Here is a 23009-nt window from a genome sequence, read left to right as displayed (position 1 = left end):
CCAAAGTTTCACAGATAGAATGCAGAGTGAGAATCTTGGACTTTAGCTTACTTTTTGGTTCTGTAGCTTAGTAGTACTGACTATACATTCTTCATAAGTTTAGATTTAAAACAGTTAGGTAAAAAAAGCTTTCTGAAGGAAAAAAGATATGGAGGTATGAAAAATCCTTTCGAAGGAGGTAACACTGTGACCCTGGTTCACTTTTGTTCTCCCTAAAGCATCAAGAGATAGCATTAGGGTTCAGAAGGAGGATGTTTTCCTCCTTTCATCTCTTACTCTTCTAGATATACACAAATGTTCTAGGACTGAAATGAAAAAAGTCAGGTAGCCAAGAATGGAGTGGGTAAAAGAGTCTTGGTCTAGGCAAACATTTTGTTGTTTTTATCTCAATTAGATTGTGTGGTAGTACGTAAGATCTCAGGATGTTTGCTGTGTAAAGGTATGTCATGGACCAGAAATTCTTAATAAGCTGAGAAAATCCTGTAACTCCAGTTTTCTATCTTCTCCTTAAGTATGTTTGTAATATAACCTGTGCTTCTCCCAACTTATGGTAACTTTATGCTAAAATTGATCAGAATTTCTGAGTAGATCAGACATTTAACATTAAGGAACTACTTTGTAATTGGGCTTTGTTTTTGGAGGGACCTGGAATAGAGAATCTTTACCGAGCACTATATTATTAAGTACTGAGCTATCTTATTTTCTGGTATTTCTTGCTATGTAAGTTGCACATTGTCTCTGAATGGTGGGAGAAAATCAGTATCATTCTTTTGGGAAGCATTTATTCGGGCTTGAATTTTGAAATTTTTGAAAGAACTTGCTGCACTCTGCTAATGCTTATTTTCTTTTAAGAACCACAGAACACTAATGGTTACATTAGGATTTTACAATCATAAACTAAGTTTTTCAGAAAAGAACTTGATAAATCTTTTGTCCATTACTTGTATTTTTCTAGGTTCCTGAGAAGTTATTCAGCCTGTTACATGATATTACTTTATTTTCCCAGAATTTTGTAAATCCTATAAGGTCCAAGAGACAGCTATATTTAAAAACAAACAAATGAACACCCTCCAAACTTAGAAATACATTATCTTAGAAGTATAGTACAAATGTCCCCATGTTGCAATGGTTATCTTTGGCTTCAGGCTTCACTGCTTTAGCACTAAAGAAATAATTTAGCCAGTTGGTGGTAGTGTGAGGCAATAGAGACCTTTTTGGTAGCTTAGTTGCTAGTTTTTAACTAATGTACACATAATGAATGATTGTTAATGTGCAAAAGTACATTGACAATAGAGACCTTTTTGGCAGCTTGGTTACTAGTTTTTAACTACTGAACACGTAATGAGTGATTGTTAATGTGCAAAAGTACATTGTAAAATAAAGTTTTCCTGGGTATACCAGTTTGAATAATAAGAGCTGATGTTTATGTAGTTTTTAAGGTACACAAAAGCTTTTTTGTACATTATCTTATTTGGTTCACATAATATTCTTTGGCTCCTTTTAATTTATAACTGAACCTTTAATACTCTTTTTTTGGGGGAGGGAGTTTCCAACTATAATAGTTATGTTCAACAAGCATTAATTAGTTAATTAATTAATTAATTGCTCACTGATCTGTTAAGTGCTTATGAAGGCAATTATAAAGGCAATTATGACTAAGTTGTTTAAAATACCTTTCAGAAGTTGTTTCTAATAAAGGTCTGGTTTTTATGTCATCTGTATGTTCCATTTTTTTCCCACAAGAATTTTTCTTGTTAGGAAGCTTGGGGCTTGATGTCTTAGGATAATTTAAAAAAAATTGGAAGGTGCTTCTAAATGGTTTTAGTATAGTTTGGAAGTTGCTTTGGTGAGTATTAGTAGACTGATTAATTTTTTTTTTTTTAAGTAATAGGGTAAAAGATAGTATGGGGTAAAAGTTCTTGGAATGATGTGAGTCATTTGAATGGGCTGGTTTTGAACCCTAGGAGTCTCCACACACAAGGAAGTGACAATAAACCTAGAGCTTGGATTAAGTAAAAATGATGAAATGCTTGATGTTATTTGTGAGGGTGTGCATAGCATAGGATCATAGTCAGGAGAACTGACTGTCCCACTTGTTAGTCTGGTGACTTTGTGGGAACCACTGAATTTTTCAAGCCTCAATTTCCCTTAGAAATGAGGATTTCTACTTCTATTCTTGGTGATGGTCCTGGATTCTAGAAAGCTCTACCAGTAGATTACAAGCTCTTAGTTAGGAATTCATTCGTCTGTTGATTTTTCTAATGAATTCTCTGACATCTGTTGACAACTTGTGGTACTGAGAGTTGAAAGTGAAGAAAACAGAATTCTGAGTTTGGAAAAAAAAAAGCCTGATATCCTCTTTGATAATAATAACCAGCGTTTATATAGTACTTTAAGATCTGAAGAGTGGTTTGCAAATATTATCTCATTTTATCCTCACAACAACCCTGGGAGGTAGAGGCAGTTAAGATCTCTATTTTGCAGATGAGGAAACTGAAGCAGATTAGATGTAAAGTGACTTGCCAAGGGTCACATATTTCACAGTGTTGGAGGCCGTATTTGAATTCAGGTCTTCCTGACTGTAGGCCCAACATTGCCTTTAATGGTTGGTGTTATTTTTGTTAGCTTTCTTCCCCGAAATTATTAATGATTAATCTTAGATTTATTGTGAAATCTGTGGTTCTTTCTTGATTGTCTAACTAGTCTCTCCTTCTCCTAATGAGGTCAAAACCTTTAAACTTTTGTGGCCATTTATGCAACCTGAGCTTTCTTTTCTTGCTGCTTTTCAGTTAGCCCTTTCTAGAGACTCTGAGAGCTGGCAAAAAGGAAGTCCTTATATTAGTCTCTGAAAAGTGAAGATTCCCTAGATATATGTTTTTGCTATTGGGGAATCAGAAATTAGGCCACTGGTCTGGGCTCTTGATCAGTTAATATCTGTTATGTCCTTGGTTGCACTTTAAACATTTTCTTATTCTTCTTTGCCATTATTATATTTATTCTAATGTCGAGAACATTTTTGTATAGTTCTCATTGTCTTTTAATTAATGGACTTCAAGATTAAACTGGGCAAATTCAATTATCTTTTAATTCTTTTACTTCTTTTTTTCTGCTTCCTGACTATGACTAACTCAAAATTGCTTTTATCTTTGTATTGATTTGGCATCTTACTTTCTTTTTAATATAGTCATGTTGATTTCTAAACCTTAATCTTCTCTGCTCTGAGTCTTATTTAATATTCTAATTGGGTTATTCTAGTTTTTCATTTTCTCACTTGCTGAATCTGTCTCTTGCAAATTGTTGTTGTTTGTTTGTTTGTTTCGGTTGTGTCTGACTCTTCATGACCCTATGTGGGATTTTCTTTGCAAAGATATTGGAATGGTTTGACATTTCCTTCTTCAACTCATTTTACTGATGAGGAAAGGAGGTGGACAGGGTTAAGTGACTTGCCCAGGGTCACCCAGCTAGTAAATGTCTGAGGCCAGATTTGGACTGAGAGAGATGAGTTTTCCTGACTCCATGCCCTGGCACTCTATCCATTGTGCCACCTGGCTGCAAGTTAGGACAATATTTTATGTATTATGCTTTTTTTCATATCTAACTCCATGGCCCTGTAATGTTTCCTTTTTGCTTCCATGTGGTTTACTTGTATTTTTTTCTTGCAGTGTTTCTTGAATTCATTTCATAATTTTGCTATTGGGTGATTAGAGGTGAAACTTCCAGATTAATGGACAGTTTCTCTTTTTCTCATATAAACTATTTTCCAGTTTGGTTTCTTGCTTAAAAACCTGTGACTGCATGGTCTGTTCTAATACTTTCTTCCTATTTGTGTAGTTCCTTTTAGGTGAATTTGTTTCTAACTTACTAGATAATTAAATACTATAAAATAATTTAAATTAGTTCACTGTAATCAAGTAAATCAAACTCATATTTGGCTTGCTTTTTCCCTAAGGAAACTCCTTTTCTCAAGGCTTTTTAAAAATTTAATTTTTTTGATTAAATGTTTATTTCCTCTTTCTTCTTTATACCACTCCTCCAACTGAGAAAAAAAAAGAAAAACAAAACTTTTCTAACAAAAATGCATAGTCAAGCAAAATAACTTCCCAAATGGACCATGTTAAAAAAGTATATGTCTCATTCCGCATCTTGAGTATAACCTCTCATTATTCTTTAAAATCATGATTGGTCTTTATCAGAGTCTTTTGAAGTCTTAAATCTTTCACAGTTGTTCATTTTTTATAATGCTATTGTAATTGTCTAAATTATTCCTTGGTCCTACTAATTTTATTCTTTATCAGTTCATATAAGTTTTCCAGTGTTTCTTTGGAACTGTTCCATTTGTCTTTTTTATGGAATAATAAATAGTATACCATTATATTCGAATATCGTATTTTGTTTAGCTATTCTCCAATTAATTGGCATCCCCTTAGTTTCCAGTTCTTTGTCACTATAAAAAGAGCTTCTCTAAATGTTTGTGCTTATGGGACCTTTTCCTTTTTCTTTAATCTCTTTGGAGTATAGACCTAGTAGTGATAGTGTGCTGAGTCAAAGAGTATGTGCTGTTTAATAACTTTTTAGGCATAGTTCCAAATTGCTTTCTAAAATATCTGGACCAATTCACAGCTCCACCAAAAGTTCACTAGTATGAATGTTTTCCTATAGCTCTTCCAACAACTATCATTTTCCATTTTGAGGGGGACCAATATGATGGGGGTAAGGTGGAATTGTTTTAATTTACCTTTCTATAATTATTAGTCATTTGCAACATTCTTTCATTGGATTATTTCTGGTTTGTATTTCTTCCTTTGAAAAGTGTCTATTCAATCTTTTGGCCTTTTTTTGTTGGAGAACAAAATAAATATAAATTTGAATGAATTCCTTATATATCATGGATATAAGACTTTGGTCAGAAAAACTTGCTTCAAAGATTTCTTCCAGTTACCTGTTTCCCTTCTAACTTTAACTGCATTAATTTTGTTCAAATTAAAAAAAAAATGCCATCAAAACGGTCCTTTTCCCCTTATCAGAGGGATCTTATTAGAGGATAAGAAGATCACTCATTTGGTCAATAACTCTTCCCCTATCCATACACCCAAAAGATCATTTCATCCTTGCTCTTCCAATTTGTTTATGATATCACCTTTTATGTCGATGTCATATTCATTTGTTGCTTGTCTTGCTAAGTGGTATGAATTGTTGATCTGTGTCTAATTTCTGCCAAACCCATGAGTTGGTTTGCATCTGAAATCTGAGCCTTAGCTACTGCTGCTGCTGCTCTTATTGTTGGCTTCTGAGCTTCCTCCTTTATTCAGGGGCTTCTTACTTGGAATACCATTGCCATGTGTAGGTCCCCTTCTCCCTCTGCCCTGGATCTACCACCTAGGACTAGGTCATGGGCATCAAAGCTGCTAAGAGGCACCTGTCCCTGTTGGAGTGCCCTAGTGTGGATTGGGGGTACCCTGGAATGAGTCAGAGAACTTCATTTGCCCTGGTGTACAGCATCTCCATGGGCATTGAGGTGCTCTGAACTCAGCATGCTGCTGGCCCAACCCTGGGGTCTCTAGTGTCCATAGACCTCCCTGTCAGAGCTGGACAAAGGATTCACTGTGACTTTTTCAGGATTTTCCCATCAGGATTTGGTCTGGTGGTTGTTTTTTTAAGTTTGTGGGCAAAAACTCACAGTATTGCTTTCTTTCATTCTGTCATCTTTCCTCTGCCTCCTTTCATGTCTGTTTTGAAAGAACTTCTTTGCTGGCAACCACTCACCCACCTAACCTCATCTTTTGAGTTAATGTTCAGATCAGATGATCCTTCTTTTGAAGTTGTTTAGCTGATTATCTGTAGGATGCCCATTCAGTTGTCTAAGAATTTGCAAGTTTCGTTCCTATAGTAGGTAAAATATAAAATGCTAGTGTTTCTTGAGACAATCTTTTTTTTTTAATCCTCAGAGGTTCTGTATCCCATTCCAGCACCTCTTCCAACTTTTTTTCTATTGTACATTCAGTTCTGACTTCAATTGAATAGTAGAAATACAGCCTTAAAGCTCATCAACCATAGGAGCCTGACTTGATACTCCCCCCTCCCCCAGGGGAATCTAGACTTAGATCTGAATTACCAAAGGGGCTGAGTTCTAGACTTCCCTGTCTTTCACCATCTTGGCCTATACCTCATCCTCATAACAGGGAACCACTGCATTTGTTACTGTTTCGCTGTATTCCTTTCTGTCTTATTTGTCTAGAAAATTTTATGTCTACTATCATTCTATATCTAAACAGAGTTAGTCCATATACATTAAACAAGCCATCAACAAACACGGTGGGGATCAACAAACAAGGTGACCACTTGTCGGCCAGTTGGGAAACCCTGAGAAGATAACCACAAGGTTCATGGGATTCCCAGACCAACTGAGAGTATTTAAATTCCTTCTTACTGAGGATGGTCTCCATCTAGCTTTAAAGAACAGAATAAAGAGAAAGTTCCTGTCACTAGGTCGTAGGGTTAATTATAGGCTAATCTCCCTTGCCTTCAGGCCCTTTCCCTAACAGGAACATAAACAATCTAGAGGGGCAGATGTTGGCTAAGTTTAAGCATGGTGAAGATTTATCCTAGTGTGGTTTAGCCCTCAACATGTCCTTTGTATAAGGCAACTATGGACATGAACCTTAGAAAGGTACATAGGCATACATGCCTTTTTAATGTGTCTAACAAATTTGGCCTTTTGTCTTAAACCATCAGATTCTGAGCCTAAATGAGGAGTCGGCAAGACTGAGTAGCTGTATTCCAAAAAACCTCCTTAGGTATTTCAGAAAGTCCCTTATTTCTAGTCAGTTGGCCATGAAATTTTTAGAAAAGAAGCATTCTAGGATTATTCTAGCTTCTATTAAGTACTGGAATCCACATCTTTACAGTACTATTTAACTGGAAGAAAAACTCTGTATTCTTTTTTTTTTGTAGCCAAAATCTATCAGGGATAATTTATTAGGATACAAACATTCATGCTTAGATACCAGACCAGCAGTTTCCCATGCTAATTGTAATTTTCTCTTAATCCTACTAACATTTTATAGTAAAAGTATAGCACAGTGCCTGGCACATAGTAGGCATTATATAAATTCTTATTCCCTTTCCCTTTCCCTTCTGCTAATCATGAAACAAGACACAATTCTGAAACAAGAGCAAGATAAAACAAAAGTGATTTTAGGTTTAGGTTGTTTGTTTGTTTGTTTTTGATATATCAAATAGTACTATAGTAATGTTAATGCTGGTACATCTTTGAAGAAATTATCTTCTTGAAATAACTACTCTGCTTTAACTATTCTTTCAGTCTGGTCAAAGGTGAATAAATGGATACTCCTTTTAATTTTAAGAATTAAAGTGCACTTTCACTCTTTAGTCTGGTTACTATAAGCAAGACTAAATGTCACTAAATCTGTTAGTTTCTGATAATCAATATCCCTTCCTGACTTTGAATGAGTTTTCTATTTAAATTAAAACCAAAAACAACTGATTAGATGTTTGTTTTCAAGTGAAACTGAGGACTGTTTAGGGTAAGATATTGTCTCCTTGGCATTGATTAAGTCTTTATAGTTAAGAAAAACTGATAAACATTTTTTTATTCAGATGAGATCAAGGATTTTAGACTACAATACTGACAAAATATTTTTTCTTATTATTTCATAAAACAAAAAGGCCTTCATTCTGCCTGCTTTTACATCCTTGATAACTTTTACTCAACCTATACATACAAACATTTGCCAGATCTTGTCAGTTCTATCTCTGCAACATCATACATGTATAGTTAGTCCTGTCCATTTATGCAGCCATCCCAGTAATTCCACCTCTTGCTTGGACAATCATAACAATTTTCTGTTTGGTCTCCTGGCCTTCAGCCTCTCCCCACTCTAATACGTCTTCCACCTGCCTGTGGAAATGATTTTTTTTCTTTGAGGCAATTGGGGTTAAGTGACTTGCCCAGGTAGTAAATGTGAAGTGTTTGGTCTGAGGCCGGATTTGAACTCAGGTCCTCCTGACTTAAGGGCCGGTGCTCTCTCCACTGCACCACCTAGCTGCCCCTTGAAAATGATGTTAAAGTGAAGATCTGCTGGTATCCTCCACCTCCTCAACACACAAAATAAACCTGGGTGGCTCCCTAGGATCCTTAGGATAAACTGCTACATTTACAATTCAAATATTTTTATGACCTGACTCCTTCCTACCTCTCCAGTGTTTTTACACATGACTCCCCTCCGTGTACTCTTCAGTCCAGCCATTCCAACCTATTCACTGTTCCACACACAGGATGCTCACCCTCCTATTTCATTGCTTGTGCACTGACTCCCCCCTGCTTGAAATGCACATCTCACTTTCACCTCTTGAAATCAAGACTCAGCTCAGGCACCACCTTCTCCATGAAGCCTCTCCTAATGCACTCCTTTCCAAAATCATATTGTATTCATATTATATATGTTCTATGTAGGCCAAGGGCTGTTTCCCTTTTGTCTTTGTTTCCCCAGGGAATAGCTCAGTGCCTGAATCATAGTAGATGCTTAATATTGATCAATTGTTGCTGGTCATCTGGGAAATGTACTCAAGAGAGCAACCAAAATAGTAAAAGGGCCCCGCGTTCATGACATGTGAGGATCCACAAAAGGATGTAGGGATGTTTGAAAAGAGAAGATGTAAGGAGTTATGATAGTGTTTTCTGGGCTCACCAATCAGAACTCAGGGAGGCAGAGGTAGGGTGAAATATATACTTCTGCCTGGCATTTCAACACTTTTCATCACCTGTCTCCAGCCTCACTACACATTAATAATTTCCCCTAGCTGCTAAGGCTTCCCCTCCTCTGTATACGTGTGTGTATGTCCTCTTTGAATGTAAGCTCCTTAAGCACAATGACTTTAGTGTGTGTATTCCCTGTAGCTAACAGAGTGCCTAGACCCATAAGAAGTGCTTATTTATTGATTCATAGTCTTCAAGCACCCACAATAAGGCAGGCATTGGAGTTGGGCTTTGTGGAACAAGTACATTGTGGATTCTAGGAAAAATGTATAGATATTATGCCACCATAAACATTAATCATTTCCATTATTACCTAACAGAGCCTCTTGTTACAGTTAGACTCTTTTTATTGTCATTCCAATCTTAGCCATTTTGCCCTCTTCCATGAAGCTTTGACCAGTTTGTCCAACCCACACTGCTTTTTCTCTTCTCTGAAATTCTATCACTTTTATATTCTATTCTCTGCAATTTAGCACTAATAGAAGGATGATTTAGTAACTGAAGTAAATTTTAATGTGTCTTCAACACAGTGTATTTCAGAAACATGAACAGTAAAATTGTCACCTTTGTTGAAGTATTGTACCATATATAGTTAGAAGGATAAGTAGTACTGTGTAGATCATAGGTAATATTTCTGAGAAATAAAAATTATTTAAGTTGCTGATTCTTCCATATACATACTATAATTAAAGATTTATGTGTCTAACTCTTTTCTTTCCAACCATATTTTAAGGCCTGGATCTTTGAAGGCTGAGTTTATATGTTAAACTTCTTTTATATTCCCAGCAGTACCTGACAAATTCCTGAACTTAAACTAGGTGGTTGTTAATGAAGTGTCTGCCCAGTTAATATCGTTGGAGAGAACTAGTAGTCCTAAACATGTAGATATGGAGACAAAAGGATAAAGTTAAATTCTTACTTAAATTACCTTGTATCCTTTGAAAAGTGATCACCAGTGCTCTTATACCACCCTAACTCTCTGGATGTCCATCAGTACCAAACTCAACAAATCTAAAATTTTATTCAGTAACTCTCCTACTTCAATTACTTGCCTTTCCCCCTCTTTCTTTATTTCTGTTAATGGGCATTCTTCCAGTTACCTTGATTTGTAATTGTATGATCATTCTAGACTCATCTTCCCTCTTCTGCCTCCATAATCAAACCAGACCAGTTACCAGGTCTTATGAGTCCTACCTTCATAGTATCTCTCAAATCTGGACCCACACAGATGTTGCTGCATTTCAGGCTCTAATCAGTTGTTGCTGGATGATTGTAATAAACTCCTAACTGTATTCCAACTTCTAATCTCTTCCCTTTCCATTCCATCTTCTATACCAGTGGAATCAAACAAAGTGGTCCCTGCAAGCCACATATTGACTTAGAAAAACCACAAATTAACATTATTTAATGTTGCATTATATATTTTTTATTTTGTTACATTTCCCAACTACACTTTAACCTGGTTCTTGCACACCCTCTGCAGTTTGATACTTTTACTCTATACAACTAGCAACTTCTCTAGGAATAGGTTTGATCTCAGTAACCTTCACTGGTTCCCTCTTGTATTTTATTCTTGAGGCAAATTCTTTAGTCTGGCATCTTAAAGCCCCACCACAATCTGGTACCAACCATTGTTTTCTCAACTATATTCCCCTATCCCCTTTTTTTTTTTCCCAGTGTAAAGCAATTTTATTTACAGGAATACAGAATGTTTTTGCTATGAGCATTTTGAACATATGGCACGTCTAAATTTTCTTTTTGAATTTACATTTATTGGGAACTGGTATGTGTAAAACCTTAAATATAAACTCTGATGTTCATTGTGGGGCTTATTGACTATATGGTATAATTGTATCCTTTTGGGGAAAGGGAGAAGGGAAGCTCTTTATAGCAGGTCCTAATTAAAATATAATTTCATTTTTATCTTTAGCTAGATGAGAGCAAGGTTTTGTTCCTTTTGAGGGTGAGTCAATATAGGATGCTTTACCACCAAACATTCACTGTCATCAAGGTGCTTTAGAAAATTAAGAACAACTCAAATGATTGTACTTTACTATACAGGTTATCATGACCTTCCTAAGAAGCAGAAAACTGATTTATGTTTGTAAAGCGAGAAGTGATTAAAAAATACTCTAATGAAAACACATCTTTTACCTAAAAAACTGAAGTACAGCCATATATTCTGTTCTTTAATTTATGAAAAACTTTAAAATATCCTCATGTTAGGCTTTATTGTACAATTGTCAGCTTTGGTTTGACTTTCTGTGGAGGGACACAGCAGTATTTAGTACAAGTTGTGGGTGCATTTTTTTGAACATGTGATATTTTAGAAAAATAAAATCTTGCGAAACTATTATATATCCAAATAGCTACAATATCTAAAGAAGCAAGACTGCTTTTAAATCACAACATACACAAAAGCAAGGCCTGTTGTAATGGTCAAGAGGAACTCTTATAAGCCTCTGAAACTAAAGGCATCTAAATATGTTACATTTGACAAGTTACAATCTTGCCTTCATATCATAATAACCAACTTTTTAACAGCAAAGATTTTCCATCTACAGCGTATACAAGGTACAGTTTCGCTCTCTGCTGAGATAGGTAACCAAACCTTTAAAATTGGTTCTGAAAAGACCCACTCTCTGAAATGCCTGCCCATAAGCTGTGCTTATTCCACCTGACATGCCTTTTTCAGAACATGACTTAAAGGTGAATATGCCCTTTTCCCCGCTGGCTCTCAGAAGCCGTAGCTTCCTTTAAGGGTGAGCTCAAGTGCCACTTCTGTGAAGCCGTCCCTGATTACTTCTCAGGCTCATTGTTTTCTCCTTCTTCAAACTTGAGCTTACTTATTTACATGACAAGTAGAATGTAATATAAGCCCCTTCAAAATAGGAAATATTTAGTTGTTTTTGTATCCCAGGACCCTGCAATGTGTCCTGTATATGACACAACTTAGTGTGTGTTGAATTGAACTGAATTGTTCTCCTAATGACTCCTCCCTTTATAATGCACAGTGTATTTTGATGCTTCAGAACTCCTTACTTTATCAGGCTTTCAGATTGTTTTCTTTATTATTATTATATGATATTTTATTCCACATTTCCATATCCAGTGATATTCCTTTAATATATTAATTCCAAATTGATCAGATTATTGCTGATTATATTTCATTCTTTAAGAAGAGTAGGTAATCTGAAAGCTAAGGCAACAGGAAAGGAAGTGATTTCTCTTGATTGCTTCTCTTACTGGTGTGACTATGGTTATTATTGTCTGTATTTTCCATTTACTATAGCTTTGAAGTACCTTTTGAGATTCTTTTTTTTTAAGCTTTGACTTTACTTTAAAAATATGAAACATAACTTTAAAATGTGAAACATACATGAGCTTGATTCCTTCCTATAAATAAAGTCCAGTCTTAGTCCAAAAATGTCTTCAGACTTCATTCCTACACCCTGCCTTCTCAGGGCTCCCCTCAAGGTTAGCTGGCTGCAACATCTTGTTTGGAATCCTGGTTCCAAGCTTACTATGTATCCAACTTCCATGCTGGCCATCTAGTGAAGGGGACATATTAGATTTAGGGGAACAGGGTGCATCCATGTTAGGTCATCTGAGCATGCTCCAAAGTTCCCATTGCACATTTCCCCTATTTCAAAGTTGGTGTCCCTAGCAAATACACATTAAGGCATTTTTTAGTTGATGCAGTCCTTGACCGAAATTAAGAACAGTCCCCTCGTGGTCTCTGGGAAAGCATCAGCAATATCCATTCACTTGCTTCCCCATTGTCATATACTTCAGTTTCAAAATAGTCAATGTTGTATGATCGTTTAATCAATCTCACATGTGCAAATAGAAACCATAATTATTCCCCCACATGCAGTTTTGCACATTCTTATAACAAGGAATATTTTACAAAGTTTATATAGCCTTAGATGTGCAAGGCCTTTCTTAACCTACAAGTGAAAGAGCAAAAACAAGCAAAGAAAACTGATTTCCCATCTTGTGGGGAAATCTGGTTCACATTGAGCTTTCCAAATTACTTGGAGCGTTACCCCTAGGGATTTGGGACCTACAGTCAACTAGGGTTTACCTCTTTCTCAGATGAGAAAATTGTTCTAGGTGGAAACTCTTCTATGATTCAATGTGTAATGTCATTCAACTGGAGTCTAGACAAAATAAAATGTACTTTTATATACAGAGTATGCCCAAATTCTCTAGGGGTCCCTCTGTACCCATAGAGGTCCAGGCAATTTCTTTTGGGTCCTAGTTCCAAAGGGTGCCCTAAATTCCTTCCTTGTCTCCCCTCTTCCCTCTATGGATCCATACCACTACTAGGATAAGCAAAACGGAATCGCAAAATCATCAATCAGGACAAGAAGACAAGTAGGTACAGTTAGAGAGGTAGCAAAGAAAGTGAGCTGCTTATGGATTTTAGACAGAGGTAACTCATTCTAAGAGGTTGTAGGGCACTTTGCTTTCATAAAAGGCAAGTAGTCTAGATTGGTTTAAATGCCAAAGAACAATATGAACATTTCTACTAGACAGTAGCAACTTAGTGATGTTCAAATAACATTTAATATTCATACTTGCATACAGAACTCAGTAATACAGAATGTATCAGCATATCAATATTTATATAAAGAATTCAATAATACGAAAAGTATCAGTACTTAAACAGTCAACACATGAAAAGTTTGCAAAATCACACCAATGCAACTCACTTGTGGTGTTCCCTCAAGTGTAACAGTGGCTTACCAGCATCCCACTTCCATTAACCACTAGCTTTTAAGGATTAAGGATTTAAAGGATTAGCTTTTAAAAAGAAATATTTACTTCCAAGGTACAAATACACAAACAGTTTAGCTTGTATAGAATGCAGTCCCAGTTCTAAATCCAAAACCCACCTTGGGCTCAGGTCCCAGGACACCCTGGCTTCTCAGGGCTTTCCTGCTGGGCTGGCTGGCTGCAACATTCTACCTAGAATCCTGGCTGGAAGGTTACCATAGTTCCAAGTCTCTTGTAAGGTTGGGATCACCACTGGCATCTGAAATTGAGAAAGACAAAAAAAAAAAAAAATGAAACGCAACAGTTAAAACACCCAGAGCCATGGATGGGGAAGAGGGAAGGTGCCTTCTCTCTCCTTCTCTCCTCCAACTCCGATCCTTCCCTGGTTCATTTCACAGTTCCCATGTGGTGGCTGAACTGAAATCTTCACTCTCTGGACACAGCAGGAAAGAGCCCTTTTGAGATTCTTAAATTACAGTTCTGCTAAAATGATGTGTTGACATCCAAGATAATCTTCACTAAACTCTTTTTTAAAATCTTTTTTAGTTCTGTTAATAAAAGGAAGACAATGCCCAAAATTGTTTACAACTTACTCTCTGACCGGGACTTAAGGAAAAAGCTCAAGGAACACGGACTCTCTGGTCAAGGAAACAAGCAGCAGCTTATTAGACGGCATCAAGAATTTGTGCACATGTACAATGCCCAGTGTGACTCTTTACATCCCAAGTCAGGTATGATTGCAAATACGTTGCTTTTAGATTGAAGTTGTGTTGGCCAGAGGTAGAGAAACACAACTTAAGTCTATCAAGTTCCCAACAGATTTTTCAAAATAGTTTGTTTACTGCCCTTCGTTTCCTCAAGATCAGTTGATTGATTTGGCTGTATATTAAAAGGTTGCTCAAATGCCATGTTGGGATTGAGATGACAGTCCAAAATAGAGCAACTTCACTTTCAGTCTTTCTTTACTTTTTCATTCTCTTTATCATGCCTTTCATTCATTGCCTGCTTGTCCTGGAGCCCAAGGGAAAAGTTTGTCAAAATGATAGATCCAAGTAAAATACAAAAATAGATTTAAAATAGGTTTAGGCCAAAATTGAGAGCTGTTAAAAATTCAGATTTGTATTTCTAAACAGAGGATCAGTTAACTCATTAAAGCATGATTTGACAGAAAGTATCCCCTGTCTCTTTGAACTCAACATTGTAGAAAAGATGGACTAAATAAATCAGTCCATCTTTTAAGAGGTTAACCCGAATCCTATCCCAAACAGCCCAAATATAACATTTTAGTTACCATACAGATAAATTTTTTATGATAGACCAAAGAGATGTGATATAATTACAGTATAGCAGCGTTGTTGTTTTCTCATGTAATGATTTTTTTATGCATATATTGTGTGCATAATTATACATATGACATAACAGGTATACTTATTGTGCACTTTATTGTGGTTCTCTTCCAGAAAACTCACTAAAACCAACCATGAGGTTCTATTCATACTAATTAGTGTGAATAAGCCATCCCATGGAGTGGTAGCATTATTCAAATTTGCCCTGCATGTTTCCATTGGGCTAGAAGCAATGATCATATTTTACATAATGAGAACTTCAAACAGTCCTGTTTGGAATACATTGATCTCTTCCTGGGATTTATTCTTCATACTCTTCAGGATCTACTTTTTTTTTTAGGCAATTGGGGTTAAGTGACTTGCCCAGGGTCACACAGCTAGTAAGTGTCAAGTGTGAGGCTGGATTTGAACTCAGGACCTCCTGACTTCAGGGCCGGTGCTCTATCCACTGTGCCACCTCACTGCCTGAGGGTCTGCTTTTCTTTAGTTAAATAAGAAAACACTGAAATGGAATCTGTACGCATTTATTTCCGCTTGTAATTATCCACAAAGTATAATGTGGGGCTTCCTTTATATGTAGGCTTGATTGCTGAGATTATTCTTGTTTTTTGTATCTCTTCATTGACACAGTAGTCAAAGAATTCGGGGACAATTGCCAACCAATGGATAAGATTCTTGACAAAGAATTAGAAACTATTTTCAATATTACTTAAAACTATCTTGAACTTAAAACTATCTATAGATTGTAGTTATAATATAGCTTGAAGACTATAATATCTTTAAAAATTGTTCTGTTTGAAAACTTCTCTTACAAAACTGTGAAAAATATGTTGAGATAGATATATGTCCTACATGTAGAAAAGAAGTAGAGTTTAGAGTAAAGATTTCTTCCCTATAAACTTTGACCTTCTAAATTTGCTGAAGTTTAATAACAAATCACTTTTAGCTCTGTTTTGAGCTTTCAAACTTGACATTGAATGAGAGTAAACCATGTCTTTGATGCTTCCCAACTTGAAGTCCTAGAATTTATTTTTTCAGAGTTTCTGAAGTGAGGGAGGCAGTGAGCTGGACCACTGATAATTTTGATTTGTCTCATGTTACTATCCACTTCACAAAAAAACTTGACTGACTGTCCTCTGCCAATAGAATGCAGTGCAGACTCCTTACCTAGGTGCTCATTTTCCTTTACAGTCTGTTCCCAACATATCTTTCCGGACCTCATCTTCAATTATTTCCTGTCATGTATTTTCTATTCTAACCAAACTGGTCTACTTACTCTCCCAAATATTTCTTGTGTATTTCTGTCTACATTTTTCCTCATGATATTATTATATCTGATATTAACTGTTTTGATGATCTTAGTTTAGTTCTCAGAGATTGTCTGTTCATCTTCTAAGAATCCATAAATAGTACAATAGGAAGACTTTTAGGAGAGGTTAGGAATATGACTTTTCAATTTTTAGGTTATATATGTTAACAGAATCACTGGTGTCACAACTTTATGTATTTATTTTAACAGTTGCTGAAATAGTTAAAGAAGTTGAAAATATGGAGAAGACTCGAGTACATCTTGAATCAAATAAACTGATTGAAAATGTAAGTTTATAGTGTCTGTTTCAGTAACTTTCAGGAAGGAAGTCTAAAATTGTTACTAAAACAATAAAAACCTTAATGAAATCTTTTCAATACAAAACATACTGAAACACATTTCAGCATAATGTATTGTGTTCTTATATTGTGGATATTAGCTTGGGATGGAGTCCAAAGCAGGGCCACTTATTAAGTTTTGTTTATAGCGTATCATCAATGTCAAATATGGTAGAAAGAGCACTAGATTGGGAGTTAGAAGCCATGGAGTCTGGTCTTGGCTATGGCATCAGCCAGTTAATCATGTTATTTTGGTTAGATAGTCTGGGCCTCAGTTTCCCCATCTGTAAGATGGATTTGGACCAGTGAATTTCTCGGGTTTCATTTAGCTCTAAAACTCTTAAGATTTTATGACCTTTAAAAAGGCAATGTGTTAAAGAAGAAGGAGCACCATCTTTGAAATCAGAATCTTGTTTTGAGGCCCTGGCTCTGCCATTTTCTAGTCCTGTGACCTTGAGCAAGTCACTCAACCTCTTAGTTTCATCATTTGTAAAAGGAGGATAATAACACCTCTAGGGTCCAACTTACAGGATTGTTGTGAGGATCAAGTGAGATAATACATGTAAAGGACTTTGTAAACCTTAAAACACCGTGTAAAAGTAACTGCTATTTTTTTTTATCAGAGGAAATGAGTATTAAAAATCAATTTGAATTTTGTGTTCCAGTGAGATTATAAGGAAAGCTGAGACATAACATTTCTCGCTATTGTCTATATCTAGCTTATTTGAAGGAAAAGGAACATTGAAAAAAATCACTAACAGATGGCCTCATCACCTAGGTCTGCTTTTTGCTTGCAAATCATACTTCAGGGCAAGTTTTCATGTCTTCCCAAATAGACTTTATTTTTTAGACTGTTAATGATAAGAAAAGCTGTTGCTGTAGGTGAGTAGTTGGCTGGAAATGAAATAGTCAGTTTCATTTTTTTTAAAAACCTGTTTACTGTAGAGGCAGCTAGAGATGCCATAGGACATTTGCCATAGTCCCATAGACTCTGGGCCTAGAGTCAGGAAGACCTGAGTTCAAATGTGGCCTCAAACACTTACTAGCTCTGTGACCCTGGGACAAGTCACTTAACCTCTCTCTGCCCCAGCTTCTTGTTCTGTGTAAAAAGGGGATGATAATACTAACACGTCTACCTTTCATAGTTTTTGTGAAGAGAAAAATGAGATAATATTTGTAAAGAGCTTAACATAGTGCCTGGAACATAGGTTCTAATTCTTCTTTACAACATGATTAATGTGAAAATATTTACTAGGAATGTGAAAAAAAAAAGAAAAATAAAGTTTACTAACCTTCTAGGTGTAAATGTTTCTTAAGTGTCTGTGGATATGGAACAGAAAAGTACTATTTCACTGAACAGAAAGTTTGGTATATTTAAGAATATTCATTTGTGAAGAATGCTATAAGAGAATCATATCCTAAATAAAATCCATTAGTAGTGTGATCTTTAGTAATAAAAAAGAGCCTTCTGACTGTATGGCACTGTGTTTTGGTCACTAAAACTTTATTTTGATGGAATTAGTTTTCCTAAATCTGAGTGTGGTAGAAAAAATTTGTTACTTTGTTGTTGTTTTAAACCATTGCATTTGAGATTTTTTAATGCATCACACTCATTTTGGTTTTCAGTCATTCTCTTTGCCTTTGCTAAGTTTTATTTAATGGTTTCAGGTCATGGTATTTACAAAGAACCAGACAGAAAAAGAAATAGATGATATTCACAGTAAATATCGTAAGTAATGTAATTCTATTTTTTTACAATATGAACTTGGGTTACTTATTTTTTGGTGTAATTTTCATTGTTCATTTTAGCAGAATTTCAAAACTAGTGTTTAATTATAGATCTTCAACTTTAAAAAGTGATGTTATATAGCTTTTTGTAAATCTTAGTCTTAGGCTGAAGTGGATTTGATTTATTTAAAGTATTTACTTAATTAAAGTGATCCTGCTTCTCTTGTGGGTCTCTTTGACTTTCTGTTCTATTAATAATGGTAGTATTTTCCACTTTGTTCTTTTCCCAAAGTACTTTGTGAATAATGGTGTTCAAAGAATCTCTGTGAGAGAGAGAATTGGATTGTTCTCACTTTGTTAAATAGTAAGAGATGAGATGTCAAGAGACTTACATACAACATGAACCTGAGCTAGTGTATATCACAATATAATGAATGTTTATCAGGGATAAGGCACTGAACTGCCTGTTGGGAATACTGAGCCAAAAATGAAAGAAGCTTATATTCTCCCTGAGGGGTGAAGTATGAGTGGGGGATAGAAAAAGCACATAGATAAGTAAATACAAGTAGGTGCAAAGTAAGTACAAAGGGATTTCAGGAGGAAGACATCACCAGGGCAATAGGGGTAGGGATCAGGGGAAGGAAGAGAATGTAGAGATTTCCAAGAGGTGGCGGTTAGGAGGAAATGCCTTTTAGGCCTGTAAGGAGATAGCATCTGCCAAGACATGGAGGCAGGAAATAGAATGCTGTATATGAGATTAGTTATTATGCCATTTTGATCAGAACAGAGAACACCTGACAGCTTTCAATTTTCATCCTTAGGCCATTCAATGACACTGTTTCTTAGACTAATTTCATAGCTACTATATATAGCTCTCATATATATTTAAAAAACATTTGTATAATTACCAGGCTCATTTTTATTTTAGTTTTTTAACTTGAGAATTTCTTTTTCCTTAATGATCTTTGCTGGTATGTAGCCCTACCAGGGCTACCTCCTCAGCTGTTCTGTTACAGATAGCCTATCACATTTTATTTTGTTTTAGCTTCACTTTAACTTCAAATTTCTTTCTTCTAACTTGTAACTCATTTTTATATTGCCTGCTTGCTGAAAGATATTTTGATTTATTTATTTTGTTTTCTAGTTCTTGAAATTCAGTAGGGACAAATAGTAAAAAGGTCTCTTTGAGAGAGAAAACAAGATATGAAAATACAAAATACTAGGGGTAGGATGGGGTGGAGTGGGGGGTGGTGTCGGGGTAGTTATTTACCTTGGCTAAATACAGCAGAAAAGAGTTTCAGTGAATCACAGATTGAACAAGAGTGAGCAGTGTTGCACTGTTGCTAAGAAGCTGAGTATAATGTATAATCCTGGGGTGCCTAAAAGCTTTTATTAACCATAAAATAATCTAGACATTTACTAGAATACTGTGTCCTATCTTCTTCTTTCCTTGCTTATAAGAAATGTGGAGGCTTTGATCAATGGGTTAGAAAATAATGTTTAGGGGTAGCTAGGTGGTGCAGTGGATAGAGCACCGGCCCTGAAGTCAGCAGGACCTGAGTTCAAATGCGGCCTCAGATACATAACACTTACTAACTGTGTGACCCTGGGCAAGTCACTTAATCCCATTGCCTAGCGTAAAAAAAAAAAAAAAAAAGTTTGTCAGAAATTTAAAAGAACTAGGATTTTTTTTTTAATCTAAGGAACAGATGTTGTAGAACTAACTAAAATAACTGCTAATAATTTTTTTTAGAGAATAATAACTCAGTTTCAGCAAGGGAATTTACATGTTGCTGTGCTGCTATGCCTTGGAGTCTAGTTAGGTTCTAAGGCAGCTCTGGACTTAGGAAGTAAATCAGTTTCTGCCCCATATTTGGAGGGACCTTTGTAAAGAGAAATGTGGACTCCTTGCTATATTTTTGAGGAAGCCAGATTTAATCCCTTCTCCAAAGTTGGTCAGCGTGTGTTCTTTCTCAGGAGACATTACTCTTAGTTATCACTTAGAAATTTATAGTCTTTTAGTGAATGACTTCATCAGGGGGTTGACTTAAAAAAATCTAACATGCTCATCTGCATTCTTTTTTTTTTCTTTTTGCTCACTTACATTCTGCATGGCCTATAATCTCGGTCCTTATGACTTGTGCCAGCAATGATGAGAAACACAGATTTGGATTGTGAGTTGGCTTTATGTTAGAACAAAGGAAAGAGAATAGATTTGACTTTTTACCTTCTATTCTTTTGGCTAACTTTGGGGAGTTCTGAGAGAAATCTGAACTCAACCCAATTAATGTTATCTTTAAATCTTTTCCATATCAATGTCATTTCAAAAAATCAAGTCATTTTAGAATTATAAAGAATGTTTTGTCACTGATAGGGAATTGATTTAGAGAAAGGCTCCTTCTTGTCTCTAGGATAAAATACAGATTCTTATGCTTTACTTGTAAAGCCCTTCACAATCTTAGGAACAGCCAAGAATGTAAAGGATAAATTGTATATTTTATAAGCCATAGAAAACTATAGAATCTGTGATTTAAATTGGTAGAAGGAAATTTCCTACATTGATCTACTATGCATTAGAAGGTAAAGCCTAGGAAGTTGCCTAAGGTACATGAAGAGTAAATGGTTTGTCCGTGTCACACAGCTAATAAGTGTCAGAGAATTCAAACCCAAGTCTTGACTCCAAACTCAGCACTCTGTTCACTATTTCATACTGTTTTGGCCAGATAATTCCTTGTCAAATCAGCATTATAAAATGTGATTAGAGAGAAATTAATTCCTTAATCTATTTTATTAATGCCTTTTGTCTTTGTATCACCATCATTTTTGGGAATGGTGAGGGTATAGAATGATGTAGAATAGATGAAGGAACTCAGGAGGGACAGTTTCAATTTTCAGTAAAGTATTTTCATCCACTGACAGAGGAGAACCAAAGGTTTAGCAGTACAGGCTCATCTAGACTACCACCTTTGCTTTTTAGTTGGGTACATGGAGGTTCAGTGGCTTCCCAAAGGTCACACTATTAGTGAGCACTGTGCTTAGGAAAGTAGGGTGCCTTGGCTTCTGAGGTGTTTCTAAGAGGTGGGGTTGTTTGTTGGAAAGAGCTGGATTTTGAGGCAAGGGATCTAGCTTTAAATCTCCACCCTATCATTCTCTATGTGACCTTTGGCACATCAGTTAACCTTTCTGGGTCTCAATTTCTTAATTTGTGGATGAGATGATCTCTAAGGTTTCTTCCCAATCTAGATCTAAGAGTCTCTGAAATTCTCTTCAGCTTGACTCTTCGTGCCCCACACTTCAGAGACATTCTAGTCTTTTGGAACTCTTATCTCCTGTTCACTTCTAATTCAAAGCCTATGCTTTGTAGAAATAAGAAGAGAGAAAGGAAAGGAAGAAATAATGGATAATGGGTAGATCCTTCAAAATGCCATTGCCCAGATGTTCTCCATCCCCTGAGAATTTATTGGAAGAGATTCTTAAGTCACTGACCAAATTATCCTATTAGCCTGCTATGGTTTGAAGCAGGCAAGTACAGTAGAGAAAGAACATTGGTCTTGGAGTTCGTAGGCCTGGGTTCAAATGCCGGCTTTAACACTTAACAACTTTGTGTCCAAGGGGAATTCATTTTACCTCTCTACACCTTGACTTAACTATTTGTCAAGTGGGCAAAATAATGGTTGTACTTTCTAGCTTAGAGAGATAGTGGAGCATGGTGGATAGAGCACTGGACTTCAGTTCATGGAAACTGGGTGCCATTGTTGCCTCTGACACTTTCAAGCCAGACACTAGAGCCTGGACCAGTAGCCCTTTCAGCTCACTGAGCCTCAGCCAACTCAGACACCAAGATGTTTTTACTAAGTTGTAGGTGGTTGCTATTTGTGGTGGTGGAGGTAATTTCTAGTTACAATCACAGATCATGACTACTGACAGCCCAAATTATGGGGTCATTGTGAGAAAAGTGCCTTGCAGACCATAATGTACTATAAAGATGTATTGTTAATATAATAAATATACTTTTGGATACATAATGTGTGAATAGTGTGTAGTTGATTTTTTTTTTAACTTTTTGCTTTAAGAAGATCTTTATCTTTCAGGTAAAGAACATCAGAATGAATTTAAACTTCTAGTGGATGAAATAAAACACCGGTGCAAGAAAACTGGTGTACTACTGACCAAACAAATAAAGCAGGAGGTAGAGGAATCCATGGAAGAGTTATTGCCAGTAACCATTGGTAAGAAACTGTTAAAGAACAAAAACAAGCAGAAATGAGTACTACTTTACCATTCATATGTAGCATAAAAAAGCTTAATTTGTAGTACTTGTGATTTATTGCTAAAGGTACTAGTATAGCTTGCATTGGAAATAAATTCTTTTGTTCTTATGATAAAATAATAATGTAGTTATTGTGGGGATGGAATTTATTGCTGAAAAATCTCAAACTTCTAATATTTAATATGCTGACAAGAAACACATTCTTTGATTTTTTAAAATTTACTCATTTTATAGTTTCAGATTAATATCTTCACTCAATTATCATGGCTTTGGCTAACGAACCAGACTAGATGATAAAATCATTTTATCCAAGAGTATTAAATTTGGAGAATACTGATTAATAGGACCTTTGTTCAAATCTTGTCTCTGTCAATACCTCTAGGATCATGGTTAAGGCACTTAACTTCTCTCCACACAAATGTCCTTATTTCTAAAATGAAGGGATTGGATCCCAGCCTCT

General features: G+C 35.9%; 1 protein-coding gene across 6 annotated transcripts in view; it reads left to right on the top strand.

Moving 5' to 3' along the window:
- Positions 1–23009, top strand: part of RAD18 (RAD18 E3 ubiquitin protein ligase) — a 133665-nt gene that overhangs the window by 38289 nt on the left and 72367 nt on the right. For all 6 annotated transcript variants that reach the window (XM_027864088.1, XM_027864085.1, XM_027864086.1 and 3 more), the window contains exons 7-10: positions 14105–14289; positions 16424–16500; positions 18220–18280; positions 22371–22508. In XM_027864088.1, the coding sequence (XP_027719889.1) occupies positions 14105–14289; positions 16424–16500; positions 18220–18280; positions 22371–22508 (461 nt within the window). The remainder of the gene's footprint in view (positions 1–14104; positions 14290–16423; positions 16501–18219; positions 18281–22370; positions 22509–23009) is intronic.

Source organism: Vombatus ursinus, unplaced genomic scaffold, assembly GCF_900497805.2.
Source record: "Vombatus ursinus unplaced genomic scaffold, bare-nosed wombat genome assembly UNPS02014773.1, whole genome shotgun sequence".
NCBI lineage: Eukaryota > Metazoa > Chordata > Mammalia > Diprotodontia > Vombatidae > Vombatus > Vombatus ursinus.
This window is presented reverse-complemented; position numbering and strand designations above follow the sequence as displayed.